The 23,582-nt window shown below is 37.7% G+C and overlaps 1 protein-coding gene and 2 long non-coding RNA genes across 4 annotated transcripts in view; 1 reads left to right on the top strand and 2 right to left on the bottom strand.

Annotated features, from left to right (window-relative positions):
• Slit2 (slit guidance ligand 2) overlaps positions 1 to 23,582 on the bottom strand; it is a 338,894-nt gene that overhangs the window by 300,603 nt on the left and 14,709 nt on the right. For both annotated transcript variants that reach the window (XM_006976103.4, XM_006976104.4), the window contains exon 4: positions 20,722 to 20,793. In XM_006976103.4, the coding sequence (XP_006976165.1) occupies positions 20,722 to 20,793 (72 nt within the window). The remainder of the gene's footprint in view (positions 1 to 20,721; positions 20,794 to 23,582) is intronic.
• Positions 2,687 to 7,512, bottom strand: LOC143267600 (uncharacterized). The gene is made up of 2 exons (XR_013042889.1): positions 5,606 to 7,512; positions 2,687 to 5,420 (listed from the first exon to the last, which is right to left on the bottom strand). It is a non-coding gene; the product is annotated as an uncharacterized LOC143267600 (long non-coding RNA).
• Positions 15,577 to 17,724, top strand: LOC121832761 (uncharacterized). Its single transcript, XR_013042891.1, has 2 exons — positions 15,577 to 15,766; positions 17,466 to 17,724. It is a non-coding gene; the product is annotated as an uncharacterized LOC121832761 (long non-coding RNA).

Genomic DNA, 23,582 nt, shown 5'->3' with positions numbered 1-23,582 from the left:
ACACAGCTTCACTGAGTCTGGAGCAGAGTCTTCATGAAGTTCACATTTTAAATAAGGAAGCAGACAAAACAAATCTGTACACACTTCTTCAAATATTATCAATGACAAAGCTTCTACATAAACTAAACAAGTCCTTGATCAAATATAAAATGCCATTCAAAAAATAATAATGACTATGTGTGGTTTCTCTTGGGTAGGTTGTCATAAAGCAAAAAATAGGAAATGAAAAGTGGATATACACATGTGGCAACCATAAAATAAATGAATCTCTGAATAAGAAAAAATGAAAAGATTATCATGTAGACAGGTACTGAGTCTCACAGATATTTTTAATAAGTAAAATAATAGTAGTCTACCCACTATATGAGAAAAGGAGGGAAAGAAATTGTAATCTTAGGAAATCATATTTTATGCTCACAGATTAAAAAAAATGTTAAGAAAGCTGGCTCTGGTTCTTGCTGTAGGGTTAGTGCTTTAAACTTTAGTTTGCAAATAACTGAAAAGTCTCCAAACCTAACTCCGTAAGGGGAATTACTATCTCACAGGGCAAGCATCTCAGGGGTGGAGATCAAGGCACTGACTGGAGCTTTTATCTCTTTATTTCTACATTTCTACATTCTGTTGTCCAACAGCTTCACTCCTGGACTAAACATGGTCGCCAGTGTAAGCAGGTTGACATGCTTCCTGCCTTAGAAACAGAGAGAGAGAGAGAATAAAGAGAGAAAGAGATAATATCCCTGAAGAGGATATCTAGGTCTCTTTCTTCTGTAGCATGAAAACAACATGAACTAGAAAATTTCTGGTATAGAATTACCAGAGAAATGCAATGTGCTGACTGACAGACACTAGGCAGCCTGCCGCTATGACCTGTGAAGAGATGGGGCACTGAATCCAACTGGGGATCTCCTGGGAAACAGAAAGAAGAGAGGCTGGACACAGAGAAGTTAACACGAGGTTTCCCTACAGTTAAGACTTGGGCATTTCAGAGAGTAAGTGAACATGAACTCAAAAGACTGTCAGTGTTTCTAATACAGCCATAGTGAAAGTACCTTCAAAATTACTGAGCTTGAGTACTTTACGGACACCATCGCATCACTTGGGTTTCACCACAAACTAGTAAGATAAGTGCACACACATTGTGGACATTTAACAGGCAGGGGAGATAGGGCCTAGAGAGTTATTCTCCCACTAAACCAACATTTGAGCTCCTCCTGCTGTCACACAAAGGCTGAGTTCTCTCTCGTCTATAGCATGTTAACATACAAGCTGGTTTTCTTTCTTTCTTTCTTATTTATTTATTTATTTATTTATTTATTTATTTAGATAGAGTTTCAGCCCTGGATGTCTTGGAACTCTCTTTATAGACCAGTCTGGCCTTGAATTCATAGAGATCTGCCTGCCTTTATCTCCCAAGTGCTGGGATTAAAGGTGTGCATCACCACCACCTGACCACCACCTGGCTTACAAGCTATTCTTTTTAAAAGAGTTCAAAACAAATTACTATAATATGTTCTCATGATGAAGTGATGAATATAATAACAGCAATGACAGTTTACCAGGAAATCAGTTGACTTACCAGTTTGTAGACAATAAACATGCTGTTATTTTTAAGTATTGAACTGTTTAAAAATCATATGCAATGCTATTAAAGTTGTATTTTATTTGAATTTTTTTCCAGTTTTGGTAGAAATTTGGGATGGAGGCAAAGAATGAAGAGCCTTTTTATTTTATTAATTACTTTTTTTCATTTATTTTACATCTCGATCATAGTTTCCCCTCCTTCCTCTCCTCCCATTTCCTCCCCTGAGCTCCCCTCTAACCCCTTCCCCAAGGACTCCTCCTCTGTCTCCCTTCAGAAAAGGGACAGGCCTCTCTGTTGGCTTCAACAAAGCGCGCGCGCGCGCACACGCACACACACACACACACACACACACACACACACACACACACACACATCAAGTTGAGGCAGGACCAAGCTCCTCCCCAGGCAACAATGCTGGATGAGGAAATCTAGCATGAGAAATCGGTTCTGAGCTCAAGTGCCAGGCACAGGTCCTTATGCCACTTTCAGGAGCCCCACTACCAGACCAAACTATACAACAGTCACATACATGCAAAGGGCCTAGACTGGTCCCATACAGGCTCCATGGCTGTTGGTGCAGAGTCCATGAGCTCTCAGGAGCTCAGGTCAGCTGTCTCTCTGAGTTCTTCCTTCATGACCTTGGCATCCCTGGCTTACACAATCCCTCCTCTCTCTCTTCAACAGGACTCCCAGAGCTGTGAATCTCTGCATCTGGAAAACCTTTTTTAAAATATACACATAAATGTTTTTCAAAACAAAATTTACAAGAAGGAAGAAAGGCTTTTGTTAATTCTATTTATTGGGCGATGAAGAAATGGTTCAAACATTAACATCACTTGCTGATTTTTCAGAGGAGCAAGTCTGGTTTCCTGCACCCACTCTGGGGGTCTTACTAACTACCACCTGTAACTCAATTTACAAGTAATCCTGGTCATCTACTGGGCTTTGTAGACACTGCATGCACAGTGTACTCAAACAAGTGTATATGTACACACACACACACACACACACACACACACACACACACACACACACACAAATTTATATATATGTGTGTGTGTATATATATATATATATATATATATATATATATATATATATATATACAAAATTTATCTAGCTTCTTCTACGTGATTGCTCCTATGACAACTGCTGTGAGAATCACAAAAATGAATAACAGAATCTGCCACCAGTATTTTGAATGCCAGGAAGGAGAGAGAGATGAGGGCCAAGCTTACTGTGAAGATACAACTGTTCTACTAACTATTAGAAGCACAGGAGGAAATTGTTGCTAGCCCTGAAAATATGTAGCCTTAGATTAAACCCTACACATGGGCCTTGCAGAGGAAAAACACATTTAGATTTGTTATATACTGTCCTAAAGTCATTTACTCAACAAAATGTTCCAACAAAGGGACCAAGCAAAACAAAAGGTGATAGCATAATAAATAAAACATGACCTCAGTCTCAAGATGCAAAAAATATCGAGTCAGTGTATCTCTCTTTCCTGTGTGTTTTGCATGCATGCTCGTGTGTGTGTGTGTGTGTGTGTGTGTGTGTGTGTGTGTGTGTGTGTGTGTGAAAAGGTGTTTTGAATTGCAGAAAGTAAAATAACTATCCTGATTGGATTTGACTGGTGCCAAGTAAATTATGGTGATGAACAGAGAGCATTATCTGGTATAAACTTTATCTGCCTACTCAACTGCATGCTAAACTGTCTGTCAAATGAGGTGTGAATCAGGGCAGGGCTACTAATCTTTGCCACAGCTGATGAACATTTTCCTAGGACAGCAGACTTCATCGTTCCTTGCTCTCACTTTCTTGCCCTTCATGATGTGGCCTGTGTTCCCTAGCAGAGCTGTCATGATTCACTGTTTCTTTGTGGCTGGGTTTGCTAAGAGAGATAATGACTTTTTATGTGTAAGCACTGTGAGTTTTACCCCACCCCCTGAGCAGAGAATACAATTTAAGAGGAGAGGAATAAATTGCTGGATTTAATACAGTGACCAAGCACAAAAGACTAATAAAAATGTCACAAACACATGGGGTAGAGTGGCAAAGAACAGGGAAGCACACTGGATGATGCAAGCTGTGCCTCAGCAGCCCAAGGACACAAAACAATGACATGAAAGCATCTGCCTCAGTTCCTCCTACCATAGCAGGAACTTCCATCTTGTAGGGGAAAAAAAATCTTATTTGCATGTTAACTAAATCAAGCCACCATACACATATACACATTCAAATTATAGGAAGCAACTGATGGCTAGATGATCCAAATGTTATTGAGAACACCTTTTTTTTTTGGTTTGTTTTGTTTTTTCCAGGCTTTCATCATTAAGATACTTTGCATACCAATGAATAAATTAGTACAGAAAGTTGCCGGTGTTGAGTATGTCCACTGAACAATTTTCTAATTGCTATTCTCTTTCAATTTAAACACTTTGTGTCTCCTAGCAATGCCATAAGTTATACCCATAAAGTCTCACCAACATGACTGCATAAAGATGAGCCAAACATGGACAACAAGAATAGACATGCTAAAGTGAACAGGGGAAAACCCAAGAGGCTTCAACCATACATTGAGAACTACAGATAACTTGGGAGTGCTGAGAGTGAGAGAAAGTGTCTTCTTCAGAGAAGAGCACACTGATTGGTTTTCCACCATCAAATGGTCATACCTGGAACACTATACAGAGTAAGCAGATTGTATTTAGGAATATATGTATCTAAACACATACATATGTGCACTTAATAACAATTAATTTAAAAGAGGTCATGGATTTGAAAGAGCAAGAAGGGGTACAAAGGAGAATGGGGAAGCAAAAAAGGAATGGAAAAATGACCTAATTAGATTATAATTTCAAAAATAAGAAAAACAATAAAAATCAAAGGCCAATATTTAAAAATAAATGTAGAGTGTTTCCTACAGTGTGTTCATGAATGATTCTATGAACCTATTGTGTTCTCTCCCTCCCCTTTTCTCTCCATTTATGAATAACTAAGTGCCCACTCCTTGTGAATACTGCCCTATGCTGGTACAAGGGAAGAATACACCCAAGTCTTCAAAGACTGTTCAACCTATGGAAAGCATTTAGTTAGTTAATTAACAGCTCTAATACATGACTCTACAATATGCTAGACTTAGTCAAAGAAGCACAATTTTAATTCCTCAGGCTATACTCTTTGTGGCTTGACCATGTTAACAAGTAAGTAGAAACATATGATGTCTATTGCTTGGAAGTCCATGGCAACCAAAAGGAAGGGGCCCCAATGGGTAGTGGCACCTGCTGAGCAGCAGTAGTCATGATAAAGGGAAATGAAATAATGCCTGGTGAGTAACAAAGCCAGGTAGGATTTCCACATCCAAGGAGTAGGTGTGAAAACACAAAATCTCCAGGAGAATAGAAAGAATTCCCTACAGACAATACCTAGTAGGAAGCCAGGGCAAGTACTCTTGGTTTGTCTCTACATTACTAGGCTTTTCATTCTAACACCAAGGAAGACATGGGGGGAAGAGGAGAACTTAGCCAAAAGCAAAAACAAAACAACAACAAATGATTCTAATATTCTTGTAAATCTCTGGGTATTTTTCCTAAGCCAAAGCCATTTGATCTATGGATCATAGTTACCACTAACTGAACTCTACAGCAGACATATCTGTAAGTCCTCCCAATTATTCAGATACAGCATGAATCTAAGAAGTTGGTGCAGTATGTGTCTAATGCTTTACTATGCAGAAAACCTTAACCATTGCAAAATGGATCATTTTGGCATTTAACAGCATCCAAAAATATGTTTTAAATATTGAATGCAATTTGAAATGTGTTTTAAAAATTACCTTTGTTGAGCCGGGCGTTGGTGGCGCACGCCTTTAATCCCAGCACTCGGGAGGCAGAGGCAGGCGGATCTCTGTGAGTTCGAGGCCAGCCTGGGCTACCAAGTGAGCTCCAGGAAAGGCGCAAAGCTACACAGAGAAACCCTGTCTCGAAAAACAAAAAAACAAACAAACAAAAAAAAAATTACCTTTGGAGATTTACAATAATATTATTTCTATTTATTTTTATTCCTGTGTTAAATCCCTCATTTCTTAGTTATTTTGTCAGCTAGTGCTAGAAAATTGTCTTGGGCACAGTACTGAAAATATTAGCTTTGCGGTGATTTCAATCAGAAACAAACTGCACATAAAACACCATTGTTGGGCAACATGTTCTATGTGGAGAGGGTGAGACTTCTTAAGTGATGCGCTGAGCTCTAAGAATGTACACTCTATTTTGCCCTTTGATTGAGGAAGAGTGCTGTGCACAGCAGGTGCTCCCACACCAGGCTCCAGGATGCCTAGTGACAAGGACAAGGGAAAGAAGTCAAGCTAAGCAATGATAAGGTCATGAAAAGTATAGTTGACTGGTCTTACACAACCACCCATATGCACGCACGGGCACACACACATACACACACACACACACACACACACACACACACACACACACACACCCCTAATACAAATATTGTTCCTAAGTTAATGAAATTGTTACATAAAAATCTAAGTTTCTCTATCCTTCATCACAATTTCAGAATGCAAAGTTCACATTTGCAAGTGGTTAAGATAGATGAAGACTGTACAAATGGCATGCTGCACACCATGTTGGTACCAGAAATGTAATTAGTTATATGCCTCAACTATCATGTCCAAAATAATTTTTATTGAAAAAATGTTATCAGAATTACTGGAGTAGTTAATTGGAAGAGTGCATTTTGGGTTAAACTGAAATAAATAGGGCAAGTGAAGAAGGAGAAAGGCCATCCAGTCAAATAACTTTGTGAAACAATTTTCTTAAAGGATTTATTTATTTTCATAGATATTGGAGATAGATAAGCAAATGCACTAAAGATATATCTTTTATCAATTTCCATCCACTGGACCACACAATATATCAACTTATATTTGAATACTATTCTTCAACCTAATTTCTTTAAAAGAGAAAGCTCTTTATGGACCCTATTGCTATAGTGATTCATTCTTTTTTAAAAAATTAGGCTGGGACTTTTAAATAGAAAAAGTTGAAAACATTTGTCTGTGTGAAAAAACTCTACCAGAATTATAGTTAATTTTCATTTGTAAGATTTAATGGGGTTTCATATTGTAAGATTAGTGGGGTTGCTTCTTCTGCATTTGATGAAGTATCCTTTCCCTCAGATAGCAATGATGTTATCTGCTAGCTCATGACAACAAAAATAGTAACAGTGCTAACAGTATGAAAGCCAGCTGTGTCACTGACAAGAATGAAGGAAACATTCTTTTCTAAACCCCATTAGATGGGACTTCTTAGTTTGATCTACAGACTTTGTGATGTTTTTAGCATAATTACTGAAGCTACACATGTTATCCTTGTTCATTCAGCTTCACTATTCCAAACACATTTTTGCTGAGGTAATTCCTAACATCAACTAAATTACAAGGGATTATGTGCTTGATGGTCAGACGAAAAGGTATTTCAATTTACCAAATGTAGCTGTGTAGCTTTCTCATCCCCACCAACCCCCTGCTGCCCGCCACATAGGTCTGTGAAATTGAAGATTGCAGGGTGATAACCTGGGGCAACTGATTCACAACTTTGTTGTAAACTATCAACTAGGTGTGTAATTCATTCCAGGAAAAGGCAGGAATGACAACCACAGCACCTAAGAGAAGGAGCTGCTCCCCTAAGAGCACACTCCAGGTGTCAATTGCATTCAGGTATCCCAGTTCCATATATTCTGTGCTCCTCAACAGGTCCGGAGAATTCATTTTCCAAGTGCACAATGCATTCCCAATAGAGAATAAGAGAGAATTGTGTCCACTGCTCTCAAGCCTGATACTTTAAAGATCATAACACAAATATGAGCAAGTAAACCTTCATCATGTGTTGCTCAAATCTTAGATGGCCTTTTAATAAAAACAAACAAACAAACAAAAAAAAAAAAAACCCCAGAGCCAGTTATCAGGGTGAAAGCTGGAAGATCAGAGAAGCAGAACAGCCAGCTACTAGTTCTTACCTCTATGAAACCCGCAGCCTAAAGAGTGTGAGTTCCTGTTTCCTTATGTCTTATATATACCTTTCTCTGTCCTGCCATATCACTTCCTGGAATTAAAGGTGTGTGTACTTCCCAGACAAAAGCATGAGATTTCAAGTGCTGAGATTAAAGGTGTGTGCCACCACTGCCTGATTTCTATGTTTAATCTAGTGGCTGGCTCTGTCCTCTGATCCTCAGGCAAGTTTATTATGGTAAACAATATATTGCCACATCAAGTGTATCTACTACTTTCTATTTGTTTGCCTTGTCTGAACTTTAATCTGACTCTTTATGCTGCTGTTAGTAGTGTTTGAGAGGGAGACAGTTACTGACACTGTGTCAGTTCTAACCACTCAGCTCATATTGAATGATTATCAAGTATCAAGATAGGCAGGCAACAGCATATAACCAACAAGTCTCCTTTATGTACCTCTCTTTATTAATCTAAGGTTTTAGATGATTCCCATTCAATAGAAAAACTGTGCAAAACGTAAACAGGCTGTACTTCCTTAACAGAAGAAATCTGTCTTATTTTTTAAAATGCTAATAGGAGAGAGCTTTGTCCAAAAACCACTCGTAATCCTAGTTTACAGGCAAAATAATCTAATCCCTGGCTTATTGTAATGAATAATTGAACCAGTGTAATTCTTTCAAGTTCTGTAAAGAGTTCCTTACAAATTTATGAGAAAGTGCCATCAAAAGTATTAGATACATTGCAATCTCCTCCCTTCCCTCAATTATTTTTGAATATCTACTAGAGACTTGGAGCCTTTGTTCAAATGTGCCTAACTTTCAGACATCATGACACCATGCAGCTAGCTACAAATTTCTTTCCAGAACCATGCAATCCAATTACAAATTCATATATATTCCTGGAAAATATCTCAAGGTTTTAAGTAAATTTACGATTTTGTATTGGGCCTACTAGACCTTACAAGCAAAGGAAGAGACCTTCAAAAGTGTCAGGTGACTCTGTTCAGCATCCACAGCTAGTGAGAAAGAGTTCTGAAAATGAAGCTAGTAGAAACAATTTGATTTCTCTTGAAATATTCTTGTCACACAGTCTATTTCTTTCCAAATTCAATGTACTCTTGTAGTCTTTCTTTCAATCCAATATCTGTTGGAAAGTATTTATCAGTCTACCTGTTTTAGAGTCTATGTGATATATGAAACAACAAAAAAAAAGACAATATTTTTTGTAAAGCTCACAAGTAGGATATAAGTAGATTTTTTTAAAAAGAATATTATATGGAACAGAAAGCAACTCAGGATAGTTACATAGCGTTTGTTCCAAGCACCATACATTTCACAGTACATACATTGCAGTGTGTCCTTAGTGAAAAATTTACTTCACACAACGCAATAAGGTTCATTCTAAAAATATCCTTGCTTTAATACATGAACTTGAAGCTTGGGGCAGGTAACTGAATAACATGTCCAAAGTTATACATTAAGTCATCCAAAACCAGCAATGAGTAGAGTTTGCACTCATAACTGTTAGGTTATAATGAAAGTGTGGTGGGGGATGGGGGCTCAGCAGTTTGAAAAGTCTTGATGGAGGTAAAATTCAGTGGAGGAGGAGAAATGTAGGAGGCAAGAGCCAAAAAAAAAAATGTGTTGGGAATTTCTAAGCAACAACAGCATATCTGCTTGCCCTGACATGCAGCTTGCAGCCATGATGATGATAACACATAATGGGAAACTCAAAAGCCATGAGTCTTCAAAGCCTGAAAAATGAGTTGATACAATATGGAAGTTAATTCTAACGAAAATAATCACTGCCGGCGACAATATAGAGCATGGCTGAATAGCCTATGTCCTGACTGCAACACATTGAGGAAGTGTCTAGTTCATTTGTTACACTATGACTATATATACAATAATTATTTCTATTGTTTAAGGTACAAACTGATGACCTGAAAGGAAAATGGGAATCTATCTTTTTAGATCAAAAAAATCTGAATATTCACAAAATCTTTCTCTCACTCTCTGTATATCTACCTCTTAATCTGTGCCCCATTAATCTCCATACCCACCACTACCACTTGGCCCTCTTAGAACTACAGGTGACAGAAAAAAAAAAAACTCCATCACTTGGTATACACTAGATACCCACTATATTAGTAATCAGGATTTTGTCTCTCTTCCACTTCCATGCTGTTGATATTCTGACTACTCCAACCAAAGGAAAGGAGAATTTAAACGGTATCCTAGTTATGAGTTTCTATGAGTAAACTCTGAGAAAATAAATTATACTGGGGGAATTAAAAAAAAAAGATTGATGTGCATTGAAGAAATGCAGAGACACTGATCTGGATAGAAATAAGGAAAACATAACCTCAAACCAAAATACACCCAGCAGTGTTTTTTTTTTTTTTTTTTTAAATGAGAACATATCTCTATTCAAAGTAGGGTTACTAAGAAATTTTAAGAGCATTCAATTCTCAAGGTGTTATACAGCAAATAATGCACAAAGTAGGCTTACTTTTACATATTTGATTTAAAATAAAATTTGGATAAGTAACTGGGAATAAGGCCCAGATGCTAGAGTGCTTGCTCTGCATGCCTGAAACTCTGGGTTACTTCCCCAGCACCACATAAACCAGACGTGATCCCAGCACTCTAGCCTCAGAAGCTGCATATCAGTGCAAGAGCATCCTCCCCTCTGCTACCATCTAAGTTCCAAGCCAGGCTGGGATTTTAAACAAATGTACAGACAGGGACAAGCTTTCATTGCTGCAGCAAGAGAAAAAAATGTGTGCTTAGAAAAACCCCATTAGAGCTAGTAAGATGGTTCATAAAGTAAGAGTGCCTTCAACACCCTGAGTTCAGTCCTCAGAATGCAAAGGAAGCCTGATGCAGTAGCTCACATCTGTAATCTCAACAGGCTCAGGCAGGGAAATTGGATGGGAGGGAAAGACTAGGTTCAGCAAGCCTGGAGTGCTTGGAACAGCAGCAACCAAGAGAGCTGCTGCATCAAAAAGTCGAAGAAACAGCCAACTCCACATGTTATCCTATAACCTTCTCATGCAGGCCACAGAAGTGAGTGTGGGTACATCCACATAACCAGAGAGGGAACATTAACAAATAAAACAAAAATTTAACATGGAAAGAAAGAAAAACTACATTATGATAGGATGGTATTTCCTAGAAAATGTAAGAGACATTTTGCTATACCAGTGTCTGGTAAACAACTTCAAAGTTTCGCATGTTCAGATGGAAAATTTATGCCTAGATAAAGCCAGAGCAGCTCATACACATTTTTTTAACATGTCTTTAAAGTGTCAGTAAGCAAGCAGCAGCTCTTTGACAGTACATTTTGTACTTTCCATATTAACCATATTGCAGAAGACCACTCATTTTTAGTCACTTGTCTCATAAAAGAGCAAGAGAGAATTAAGATGCTTGAGAGCTCTCCTTGCTCGATATTTTAGTGAAGTAATTTGGAACTTTCAGGTTAATAGCATTATTCTGCTCTATTGTCTATATATAACTTTAATCAAAATGAGAGCTGTCTCCAAAGTAACTGCAATAAAATAATGTAATAATGTACTTTTTCTCATAGAATTGTCTAATTTCCAAGTACCCATTTGATCCAGACTTATAAAACAATACAAATACAGTAACTTAAAAGAAAAAAATGTTTAAAGTAACACTCCAAATTTATTAAACTGATTAAGATTGATTGATAATTGTAACTGCTTTGCAGTCAAAATTTTAGAAGGTAATTTAAATAATTTATATATTTATAAATGTTGGTAATTTGTATTATTATATAATTAGAAGTTTAGGATGAAATTTAAATAATGTTGATATATTTACACAATTATAAACTTTACCCAAAATGTTTAATTAAGATGTATTTTAAATTATTAGTCGAGAAACCTTTTAAATAAGCATTCCACATTGAAAACTGAGTTTCAATTATTATTACAGAAAAAAAAGAGGTCAAGGTTAAACTGTTTGTCTTCCTTAAAAAGTTTATCATGTCTATTGTGTCTCTACTTAGAAAAAGAAATTTCAATGAAACTAGGATATTAAAACCTCCCAGGAAACCAACAGTGAAAGCTGCTAAGAATTTCACAAGGTTTTCCCCCCCTTAGGTGTTAATTAAATGATCATTTAACACTGCAATGTACACACAGCATTTTCATCTCCTGACAGCACAACCTGTTATAAATCCAGGGTAATAAAAGTCTTGGTGTAAAGGCTCTGAACTTAGTTCCCACAACACTCTAAGATGCCTTGTAGTGTCTAAGGTTAAGCATCCAGACACAAAACAAAGCTTGAGCCTACTCGACTCCCAGTCCAATTTTCCCATCGCCTAGTGACCTAGGTAACACTGTGAGCGATAAAGAATAAATTTAATTTCTCCAGCATTTTGTGAGGATTAGGAACAATTGTTGGCTTGCAATGACTTTTTATCCTTAGATTCTTTTTCTCTGGAGCATTCCTCCGGTCCTAAACGAGAATTCTGGTGGTTTAAGACATAGAACAAACAGAACTTTAAATTAGGCTTTTTTTCAATCAATTGGAACAGTTGGAGGGGCAGCAATCAACCTTTCTCCTTGCTGCAGTCAGCCATTCACATCAAGCTTTAATCTTTCACTTGAAGAAGAAACCTATAGTGATGGGGCAAAGCTATCTTTCCTCCATTCTTTTTCCAGACTTAACTTACTTCTCCTTTCTTTCAGATTATTTTAAATACTTAAATCAAGTTGCTATACTCAGCCATAAACATTCATTTGGGGTCATTTCAAGAAGCAGGGATGTTCTCCTAATAACGTTTTACACTACAATATGATGCCCTGGTGTGGATGATGATGAAGGCAACTCTCTCTCTCTCTCTCTCTCTCTCTCTCTCTCTCTCTCTCTCTCTCTCTCTCTCTCTCTGTCCCTGTCCTCTCTCTCTGTCTCTGTCTCTGTCTCTCTTCTCTTTCTTTCTCTCTCTCATCTTCCTTCCTCCCTTTCTCCCTCTCTTTCTCTCCTTTCTTTCTTTCTTTCTTTCTTTCTTTCTTTCTTTCTTTCTTTCTTTCTTTCTTTCTTTCTTTCTCTCTTTTTCTCTCTCTTTCTCCTTCCCTCTCTCCCTCCCTCCCTCTCTTCCTTTCTTCCTTCATTTTTCTTTTTTATTGTTTCCTTTTCTGGGACTCATCTTTTTAATGTCTGTCCAAAGATTTCATAAATCACAATTTCAAGAGCAACCTCTCCCATCAAGAAGTCAAGGATGAGAAACTAGTGTGGTTATGAGACACAGATGACTGGGTGCCACACATTGTATGCCCCTGACCACAGCATGTGGATACTGAGAAGTATTAGCATTAGGACAAAAGCAGAGGAAAATAAAAATATCTCTTGACTCTAACTCATTTCATTATAGAACAGTGATTACATTCAAAGTGCTAAATAGTTTGCAATTTTTACTACATTTTGAAAAAAAAGTATCTTGAAAATACATTTAAAATCATACATGCACTTTAAAATACAGAGGACAATGCCTCATACTTCACTATCACACCTCAATGAGAATAGACACGTGAGTGAAATACCATATTGTCTTAATTAAGATAGACATTTTCACTAGTACTAAAAATGACCCTAAACCAGGGAACTGATGTGAATTTTTGGAACATCCTCAGAATCTTTTCTGATACTCTTGAAGTACTTTACTCAGTATCTATTCCCTTTGCTTTCTCATACAGGAGGACACATCATTAAGACAGCAATTTAAATGTGTACTAACACATTTAACTTGTTCCTACCCTGATCCATCCTACATATGAAGTTGAAAACTGTGTTCATCATCAACTGGGAGAGAGAGATGAGACCTCATTAATAATACCCTGGCTAGGACACACCTTCTGCAACCAAGAGACATGAGATGGTAGAGGTGAACGGTTTCTGTCAGTGCACGTTGCTGTAATGATTAGGTGGCTTTGTCTATTTATTTACCAGCTACTGAACTGAAGATGGAGTGCAAAGTGAAGCAACAGCGCCATGAGCCTGGCTGACGGAAGAAAAATCACAGGGCTATCTGAGTGATTCTGATCTTCTCTGTGTTTGCAATGAGACATCAATAGCAATAGGAAGAGAATTTTCACCCTACTTGGAAGCTGACAATGCTCCTTTGAATATAGAATCTGAACAAAACTTGTGATATCTCCCAGAAAGTAGAAAATATGATCCTTCCAATTCCACTGGTAAGAAAACTTGACTCCAGAGGCACGTGGCTTCCAGGGATAAAGGAACCCCAAATATTCAATGTGACCTATACAGTATTTCAAACCACCTTCTTCATAAGGCAAATCAAGTCGATTTCAATGACCTAAAATACAATGTAAACATGTACATACATTAAAACTACTTTAGTGTAACTTAATTTATATAGAATTTATAAATTTGTATAGAATCTAGTTCCTAAACTAAAAGATTGACAACTTAATGATTTATAATCAAGATTTAAAAAATTATATAGGCTAGGCGGTGGTGGCACACGCCTTTAATCCCAGCATTCGGGAGGCAGAGGCAGGCGGATCTTTGTGAGTTCGAGGTCAGCCTGGTCTACAAAGTGAGATCCAGGAAAGGCGCAAAGCTACACAGAGAAAACCTGTCTCGAAAAACCAAAAAATAAAAATAAATAAATAAATATCTAGATATGTATATATGATGATATTTTTCTTGCCTGAATACAAGATATTTAAATGCATGCCTCAGGAAACCTTAAAATTCTCAAAGAACTCCCTAGGATTTAATTTACATATTAGTAAAAGCTGAAGTTTTAACAACACTTCTCATACAAAGGCTACATATCAAATCAAATTTTCCCCTCATATTATAATATTCTCCAAACCCAATGCAGAGTACCATAAGTACTGATGGGGGCAGATAATATGACAATTAAAAGCATATGTATGGATGAAGCAAACATTTTTTTGAGCAGATTTTTGAACAACTTCCTCTCTCTAGGCTTTCTGATGCTGGGCACTCTGTGATAGATTTCACAGCCAGGATCCATGTGGCAGATGTCACAGAAATTTGATTATCATCATTAAAAAAGCTACTAGCTACCTCTTTGGAGGAAAGCTAGAACACCAAGCTAGGACAACCATAATTACAATCTCTAATTTCATTTGATTTGTGACAAATAACTCCTTGTATAAATATGTATAAAAAATCAGAAGTAGTTGTTGAATAATTTGTATAGCATTGTTTGGCTGGCCTGTAGCAATGGTTACTCTGAAGTATGTACAGATACCCTCATGTCATTTTCTTTTTCCACATACTTAAAAATTAACCTTTGATATGTGAAACTGTGGCATACTCCTGTCAGTCACTGAAGCATTCGGGAGGCTGAGGCAGGAAGAGAGCTGTAGTCCCTGGCCAGTTCTGCCTGCATAGTGAATTCCAGGCCAGCTTTGGCTACATACTGAGATGGTGTTTGAATAAGTCGGCCAGTAAGTAAATAAAAAAAATTATTATTTAAATATTTGAAACTGCATAATAGTAATCTTTTAAACTTTAATTCTGGTGTATATCTATTTTTAAGTGGTGAACCAGAGTCTCTCAGGCCAAGTAAAAACAAGTAATATATTACTTAATAAGTAATAAAGGACTGGCATTTTAATCACTGGAAGTTAACACTGCTATACTTTCTCTCCTGCAGGCTCTTTGTTTTCAAACACATGCATTCAGTCGGATCCCTCACCAAAGGTTCAATCCACAACACACACACACAAGGTTTCCCCAACTGGACTACAGGACAGATGAGCTCTTCCTGCCGAACTTCCACCCTCAGCACCTGAGACTCTCAGGCTGTCTCAGCAGTGAAGTCAGCGGTAGCCATCACTGTGGCTCCCGCCAAGAATAATGATCCCGGCCTGGACAATGGTAACCTTAGCAACTGTAACCTGCAATTCCTGCACAGCCAAAGTCAGATTTATTGTGGCAGGGGCAAACAGGCCAAGAGTAAAATGAAGCAGGAAACTATGGCACCTGACACCTCTAGTGGCCCACACTTTAATCAGAGCTGGCAGAAATTAATTCAAGAGGAATTTTTACACGGCTCCGCTGTCGTATTCCGCCTTTATGCTTGACTACAAAAATCCTAAGGAGACTCTCTTGACATCCCAAAACAAGGTTAGTTGTACATAAGTATTACATTGCCCCAAACGTAGGTATATTTTGTTTAAATTTAAAAAAAAAAGGTATCATTTTGATAATGCTGGGTCTGCTGACACCACTCAATGTTTAGAAAACCCAAGGGAACCAAACATTTAATTAGTCAAGTTATCTCCGAAATTAAATTTGGTTTTTCATAATTCATAATGCCTTCCCAGAGTTATCACTTGCTCATTCAAGTTGCAAACTTGGAACCCAACAGAGACTTAATGCAATACATCAGTCATTGAGACCTTACAAGGGTCAAGTCTTATACTAGACCCCGGGGATATTAAATCAGTTCATAATATATTCATAATATATTCACTGAGAGTATTGACAAGCACAATTATAAAACAAAACTTAGGTTATAATTCTCAAATATAAACATAGTTTCAGTGTTCTGAATTTTAAAAAATGTATTTACAAGAAGAGCAAACTTGAAACTACCTAAAACAATGAAGACTTTTGCTATGAAGTGGGAAAAAAGGAGAATAAAGACAGCTAAGTTGTGTGTTTGTTACACTAGAGAAATTATTTTGTTGCCCTAATTAAACAACAACAAAACCTGAAGTTTTTGGTTTTTTAAGATAAGGGTTGCCACATGACCAATCAATTTAAGCAATGAAAAATCTATTCATCTCCAGTAAAGATTCACTAGCCATAAAGAAGGTGTTTGGCTTTAATATTTGTAATTTCAGGAAGTTTGGTGGGCTCACATTCCTGAGGAATAATTCCCACTTCGGAACCACAAACAAAACTTCTATTCAAAAATAGTGTAGTAAAGTGTGCATGAAAACACAGGTAGATAAATTTCATTGTTGTTTGTTTTCTTTGGAGTTGGGAAGATACTAGAGAAAGAAGAGTTTCTGGAAAGTACCTTGGATATGAAAACTTAGGCTAGATATCTGGGTAAATATAGTAATACTCAAAGAACGAAACTGAAAACCACAAAACAAACATTTCCAATCAGATGCTTATTCATGGCACCATCAATGAAATTCCTCTCAAATGAGCCTGAATAAGCAGCTGCAAACTCAGATGGGAAATGGTGCATCACACACTTGCAAGCTACCTTGAAGGGCAGGCAGGCTTATCTGGAAGATTTGCATATACTGTTCATTGGGTTCAGCCCATAGTGGCCAAGCTCTTCAAAATTCACCACAGTTTGTTTCAGTTAACTAGCTCCAGATTGCCCTGGGAAGAATTTTCTTCCACTCTTAGGTGGATCATAAAAATGCAAAAACCTCCAAGTCAGAGGAGCCAAAGGGAGGAAAGAATCTCCCTGTAGAAGGCAGGAAAACTGCGCTGCCTCTTGCAACCTTCACCCTATCCTCCTTTGCTTTCCCTTTACTTACACCTTCCATCTGTCAACAAGTGCTTGTCCTTTTATTACACTGTCCTGCAGTTTACACAGAGTTGGGATTATTTTACAGAGTTCTGTTAATGGACGGGATAAATGGTAATGCTATTGAAACTAGTCTCCTGCCCCAGCCAACACAGCTGTGAGTGTACTACTATTTCTGAGCAAACATCTTGACCTGAGCATGCAGTGCTCTCTCAGCCCTTCCAAAGAGAAATTGGAGCAGACAGAAAGGGAAAGCATATTTGGCCGCTAGCAGCAATCAACCGTGTCAAATCATAATTCGTATACCGTGTACCCTCTTTTTTCTTTTAGATCACATTTTTGGAGTCTGCAAAAGGCATGTGTGACTGGCATCTCATTTTCAGCCAAAAGTCAGATGATGGTCATTCATTACAAAAATTCGCAGAAATCTGTATAATGTCCAATGTATCAAGATAGTTTTTATATAAGCAAACAATGCTAAAAACAAATGCCAGCTTATAAACTATACGTTAAACCGGTTGTCTTACTTGACTGGCAATATATAGTAAAACTATATTAAATAAAGTAGACACTGAGTAAAAATAAGAAATGGATATATAAATTAGCATCATTTATGAAAAAATTAATTCTACAAGTACTTCCTGCCTGTGATTTACATGTGCACGGCTCTACTCTGTCATTCAGCCAGGTGCAAATGGATATTTTTTTTAATATACACATGCAGCAACTAGTCAATTATCTTCTTGATGCTAATATTCCTCTCCTGTTATTTGTCAGAATTCCTATGTCCCTTTCTCACTCATCCTTCTCATACAATGGTACATATTGAAGAAGCATTTCCACGGGTACCTATGAATGTGGATTTGAACACATTTTTTTTCCATCTACTACAGTATCCATTTCAGGTGAGCAACTAGTCGCCTGTATCATGTGAGGTGGAAAAGCAATGCACCTACACCCTTGGCCCCCATAGATGGATCAGCCCTAGTGTAGTACCCAGACTTACAAACTTTTGCCTTTCTGCTTACTAAAGACTCTTAGTGTTGGTTCTTTCATTTCACTGGTAGTATCATTTAAAGAGCAGTCACATTTATTTCATATCTTTTCCTCTCAATAGAAATACCATAATTAACAATTCACCCACATGTATCTAATTCCTGTGAGGCACGGGATCCTCAGCTCAAACCAAAAATGTTTCTGATATGAATGTGCAAGCAATAATCACACTTCTATGACTATGGTTCCAACATTTAGGAGACTGAGGCAAGAAATGCTACAATTCAGGGCTAGTATATGTACACAATATGTTCTAGGTTAACCTGGGCTACAGAATGTTGAGACACAGGAGAGAAAAAGGAAAGCCAGGAAGAAAGGAAAGAAGGAAAGGAGGAAGAGGGAGGAGAGATGGAAAGAGAGACGGAGGGGTGGAAGGAGACAAAAGTAACCTCTATAGTTCTATTTAAAGAAAATGTCAGCCATCACACAGAGATATTCTGTCAGTACTAACTATGATGCCATGAAGGGCTAGGTTTAGCAATACTACAGTATTTGCATTTGTATTAAACTATAAATATGAACGATTAACATTTTTAGCTTCCATATTGTCAGGGGGAAAGTATTTGTGCAAAACAGACACATAAATATCCCATATGTTTTTCTAGCTGCCCCTTCCCCTTTTTAAACATGACTTCAATTAATCAGAAAACGTTGTCACAGTCTGTGGGGCCTGATTCCTCTTCAGTCCACTTCTCACAGTTTTCACATGTCCCATTATATAGAAGCTTCAGAAAAGTATAAAATCTTAAAATTTAAGGGGAGATCTCTTGGTTCCACTGTGTGATATTGTCAAAGAGGTCTAAATGTCAAATGGTATAATTTGCTGCTGGGGACTTCTAAAATGCATTAAGGCTTGAAAAAACTCCTTGGGAAATCACTTCAAGTACTTCTAGAGAAAACATAAAACACTCCTGTTTTTCAGAGAGTGTTGAGGTTACTTGGTTACTTCTTACATTTTTCATAGTACAACTGATAACAGACACCAGTCATTCCATTTAAGTTCATTTCTGCAGTACATTAAAAAAACAAACAAACCAAAACTTCAAAGCCACTGTATGCTGTTTTGTTATGCACACTGCTAGCAAAGACACAGTCCTGCAAGATCATTGGCCATTAGCTTCAAAATCATTTCTTATAAATTTCTTCAGCCCCATGATAATTAAAACAAGGGTGATCCTATTTAAAAGCAAATCTGGCCCTTACTCCACTAACTGCAATTATTTAAATATGTTTCAATTGATATATATGTATATATATACAATTTTATAGCAGGCTGCATCCTACCTCTTAGAAAAAAATAGCCCTTAGAGATCATTTGTTAGGAAAACTTTCTTTGATTTTGAAAAATACACTTATATAGGACCCATTAAACAGCAGAGGTCACAAATGCAGGAGAAATGCAGCTGGGGGGTTGGGTTCTCCTAAGGGAAGTGATGTCAGGAAAGAGATGTGGAGGGTCAGCTGGGAAAAGTCTCTGTATTGGGAAATGAAGTATCAGGAAGACTGACCTCACAGATATGCTGTTTTCAGTGGGGGTGATATGAAGCTCCCCCCGCACAAGACACATACACTTCTGGAATTGATAACAAAAATATTGAACTTGTAGGCTACAAAGCTTTGGCTACAAAATCAAATTCAGAAAATGGCAATGTGTTCACTTCTTCTACAAACACTTCCATATGGGACTTCCCCAACATCCAGGTGGGGCCACTCCAGGCAACTTACTCTATATATCCCAGCCGTCGATTCACAACATAAACGAACATTGATAATCATTGCTATTTATTTTTTCCAACACTTTGTAGCATATCTGCCATCTGTGCAAAACCAGGCACACAGCTGAAAAATCTAATTTTCAAAGCCTTCATAAATGTGTTTTCACTATTATGCATTAGGTCAGTGAACAAGCATTCCTAGGAGGAAAAATGGATTCCACCTAATACTCACAATGTGCTTTTTTAAAGGAACAACTTCCCTAACAGCCTATGAGATATTCTGATACGAAAACCTTGCCTTGCAGCAGTTCACATTTCCGAATTTGTAATTCTGGCTAAAGAAACACTTAAGAGAGAATTTACATCTTTCAATGCCTTAGGGCAGGTACTATGCACGAACTAATTAACACTACTCCTCAAGTCCCAAAAGAGTACCACAAAAGCTAACAGAAAGAACCCCAACTTTACAGGAAACACTGTCAACTTCCTTTAAGTGGAAGACCAGTAGCAATGTTCTCCTTAAGTTTTTGGTTTCTACTGAGCACTAAAGCAAACCTGTCTATCACCACATAACCAAAAACCAAGAAAAATATACAACGGCAATAATGAACAATTAAACCACAAAAAGCTACATAAACAAAGCCACTGGAACCACTGAAGATCTTCTACTTCCTTCAGAAAGCGTAAGGGCAAACTTTCAAACTAGGAATCTGTTAACACATAGATTCCAGGAAAGCGCAAGAAAACATCCCCCAATTCTATTAATAAAACACAAGGTCAACCCAAAGCAACAGTGAACACTTGTGTCTACTTACAGCCGGTAGAGCTTCGCAGTCCCGAGAAAGAGCAGCTCAGGAAACAACTGAAGGTTATTTCTGTTTAAACGCCTTTGGAGAAAACAAAGAAAAACAGAGCTTAGGTTACACAGAAAATATGCAGCAACGAGGCTGTGCTTTGGTAGCGTCGTGCCTCCTCCTGCATTTCTAGAAATAATGTAATGACATTCAAGAGAATCCAAGCATCGAAAATCAAAAGGTGGTCACATCTCTTGTTACATGACACTTTAACACAGTTTCCCTTGTGCTTAGATGATTACTAGAACCTAAATCCTTAACGCAAGCCCCTGCAGCATCAGACACACATGATGGGATGGGACTTCCTGACCCAGACACAACTTCAATAGAGGATAGGTAGATTATTAATACAGTAAACTGTTAAAAGAATTCATACATTTTCATAAGGTCAAGATTTTCCAACAAGGCACAGTAGACAGAAATTTTAATTTTATTACCTATTTATTTGACTGAAGGTGGAGCATGAGACAGTGTCTATAAGAACTTTTCCCCATAGGTAAAATTAGAATAAAAATAACAAAGCTCAACCCTCAATCCACAGCTCTTAAGCTATCACTGAACTGAATTACTTTCTGTGTGATTAAGTATCATTTCAAATGTTGCACTGCTTTTACTTTTTAGGTGTTTTAGATATTTAGATTAAGAATCTAATTGCAAGATATTTTTAGATGTTTCAGATGCTTCTGACAGGAATCTAATTACAACTCTATCAAGACCCAAAGTACTGTTGAGCTCACAGGGAGTGTGCACACCTACTAGAGTGTGTAAGCAAATGCTAACATTGATATACTAAAGACCCAACCTTACCAGTTGTATGTAAATACTTTCATCAATTGAATAACTGCCTACCCTTCCGCTTCTCCTAAATCTAAATATGCTGACGAGTAGCTAGTGGGAAATATCTATATGAATGATGTATAAGTTGCTTGTCTTCCAAGACCAATAATGTCACCCTGAGAGAGGCAGAAAGAAGTTTCAGTCTTCAAGACAGATGTTAAAGATGTCCGGACTTATTTAAAGGCTTATCAGGCAGAATTAAGAGGATGATTACTTGGTTTCCAGCAGTCAGGAATAAGACCAGTGATTGCATTTTCTAAGAAAGCAGATAATAAGGGAGTCCTTTCTCAAAGTTACCCTAAGGCAAGAAGACCTGCATTCAAAAACTCTCCATTTGCAATCCCATGGATACAAGCAGAGGCTTTATGAAATTTTCTTTGGCTGAAAAGGACAGTCTAAAAGCAGGGTCTGCATTTAAGAGAGCTGCAGGACAGGTGAGCAGAAGGAGTGAGGGTGGTCAGAGCTTCGGGAATCTAAACATGCTAGGAAGCTGCTCATCTACAGAGCCATGCTCAGCACTTAATAAAAACTATACCAATAAAAATGTGTTCCAAGGTACAAGAAGGGCAGAGAGGGAAATTAGTGGTGAAAGGGTGGATTTACAACCATCCGGGCACCAATTTTTATGAATGAACCGCATAATAAAGTTAAAGTGAAACAAAAAACTTTTATTCTTTTTTTTTTCCTTGGGCATGATTCTGAGGGGAAAGTACTTTCATCATCCATATCATCCATCATTTTCCACTTTAAATAAAACAGCTTCATTGAGACTTTGTTGTGATAAATCTAAAAAAAAAAAGAAGAAAGAAAGAAAGAAAGAAAAAAGCTCATTCGCAAGCACCTAAAAGAATCATAGACATTTTGTCATAGTGATAATGACAATTTTTCCAGGCAGCAGGAGTTCTTTGGGGGATGTATGCACAAAATACCTATCCTGGTTGCTAAAATGACAGACACGGGGTGGTTTCTTAATCATATTCTAAGCACTGGATTAACAGACCTCGGCTGATTCTTCAACCCTAACAGACACGCTACTTCAAGCCTCAAAACAAGACCCTGCAAGAGGCAGCTTTCCATAGAGTTTTCCCTTCCCACCAGCGCTTTCTTACACCCTCTATGAAACCCCAGCTCTCCTCTGTAAACTCCATGACTCCCTTGGCTGTGTCCCCAGAGCATTTGATAAGACCCCTTTGCACTGTATTATATTGACTCATGTGCTAGTCTCTTTCCCACTGGGCTGTGAGCTCCTCAAATGTGAAGACCCGATTCTTTGTGTTCCTTCTTCTTCCTCTGGCACTTACTAGGTTAGAACTGTATTAAAAGACAAAGCAATCTCCTGTTCTCATTCAGCACTCCCCAATCTTTCCTGGCATTTAGCAGGTTCTTATTGTGTTGAATGAGAACTGACTGCTCCCTTTGCATTTTGATATAGTTCAGTGAGGACCCAGAATATTGCCTTGATATTAGGAATGCTTTGCTTTGGCATACTCCCTGAGCGACCAGCTGCTATCCAGCTAACCAAATCCCTCCCATCCAATATGCGTCAATGTACCCTAAATATGTACCCTTCCTTCTTCACCCATGACACATTGTCAGCATCATCTAAAGAGAAAAGGAATTTAGTGCATTTAAATAAAGCCCAGTGCATAAGTGACTGACAGCTTTTTCTAAAGTGCTTAATATATTAGCAAAACTTTGTATATTATGAGAAAGTGGGTATTGAAGCCTCTTTGTCTTTATTGTTGCAGTAATTTTCACATTTCCAATGGTTCCTAACTTATACCACACACAAAAAAAAATATCTGATACGTATTAGGCTATGTGGATTACTTCATTCACTTGTCCCAACATCCTCACAAATGAGTAACACACCATGTGTTCTGGTAACAAATCTACAGCTCAGAAGCAGAACTAGCACAAGGCTTCAGGTGGTGTGATGCCACACATCGAGAATCACCATTGCTGCTCCTCACCAATGTTGCAAA

The sequence above is a fragment of the Peromyscus maniculatus genome, chromosome 10 (genome assembly GCF_049852395.1).
Source record: "Peromyscus maniculatus bairdii isolate BWxNUB_F1_BW_parent chromosome 10, HU_Pman_BW_mat_3.1, whole genome shotgun sequence".
NCBI lineage: Eukaryota > Metazoa > Chordata > Mammalia > Rodentia > Cricetidae > Peromyscus > Peromyscus maniculatus.
The sequence above is the reverse complement of the archived record's forward strand: the minus strand, read 5'-3'. Positions and strand labels throughout refer to the sequence as shown.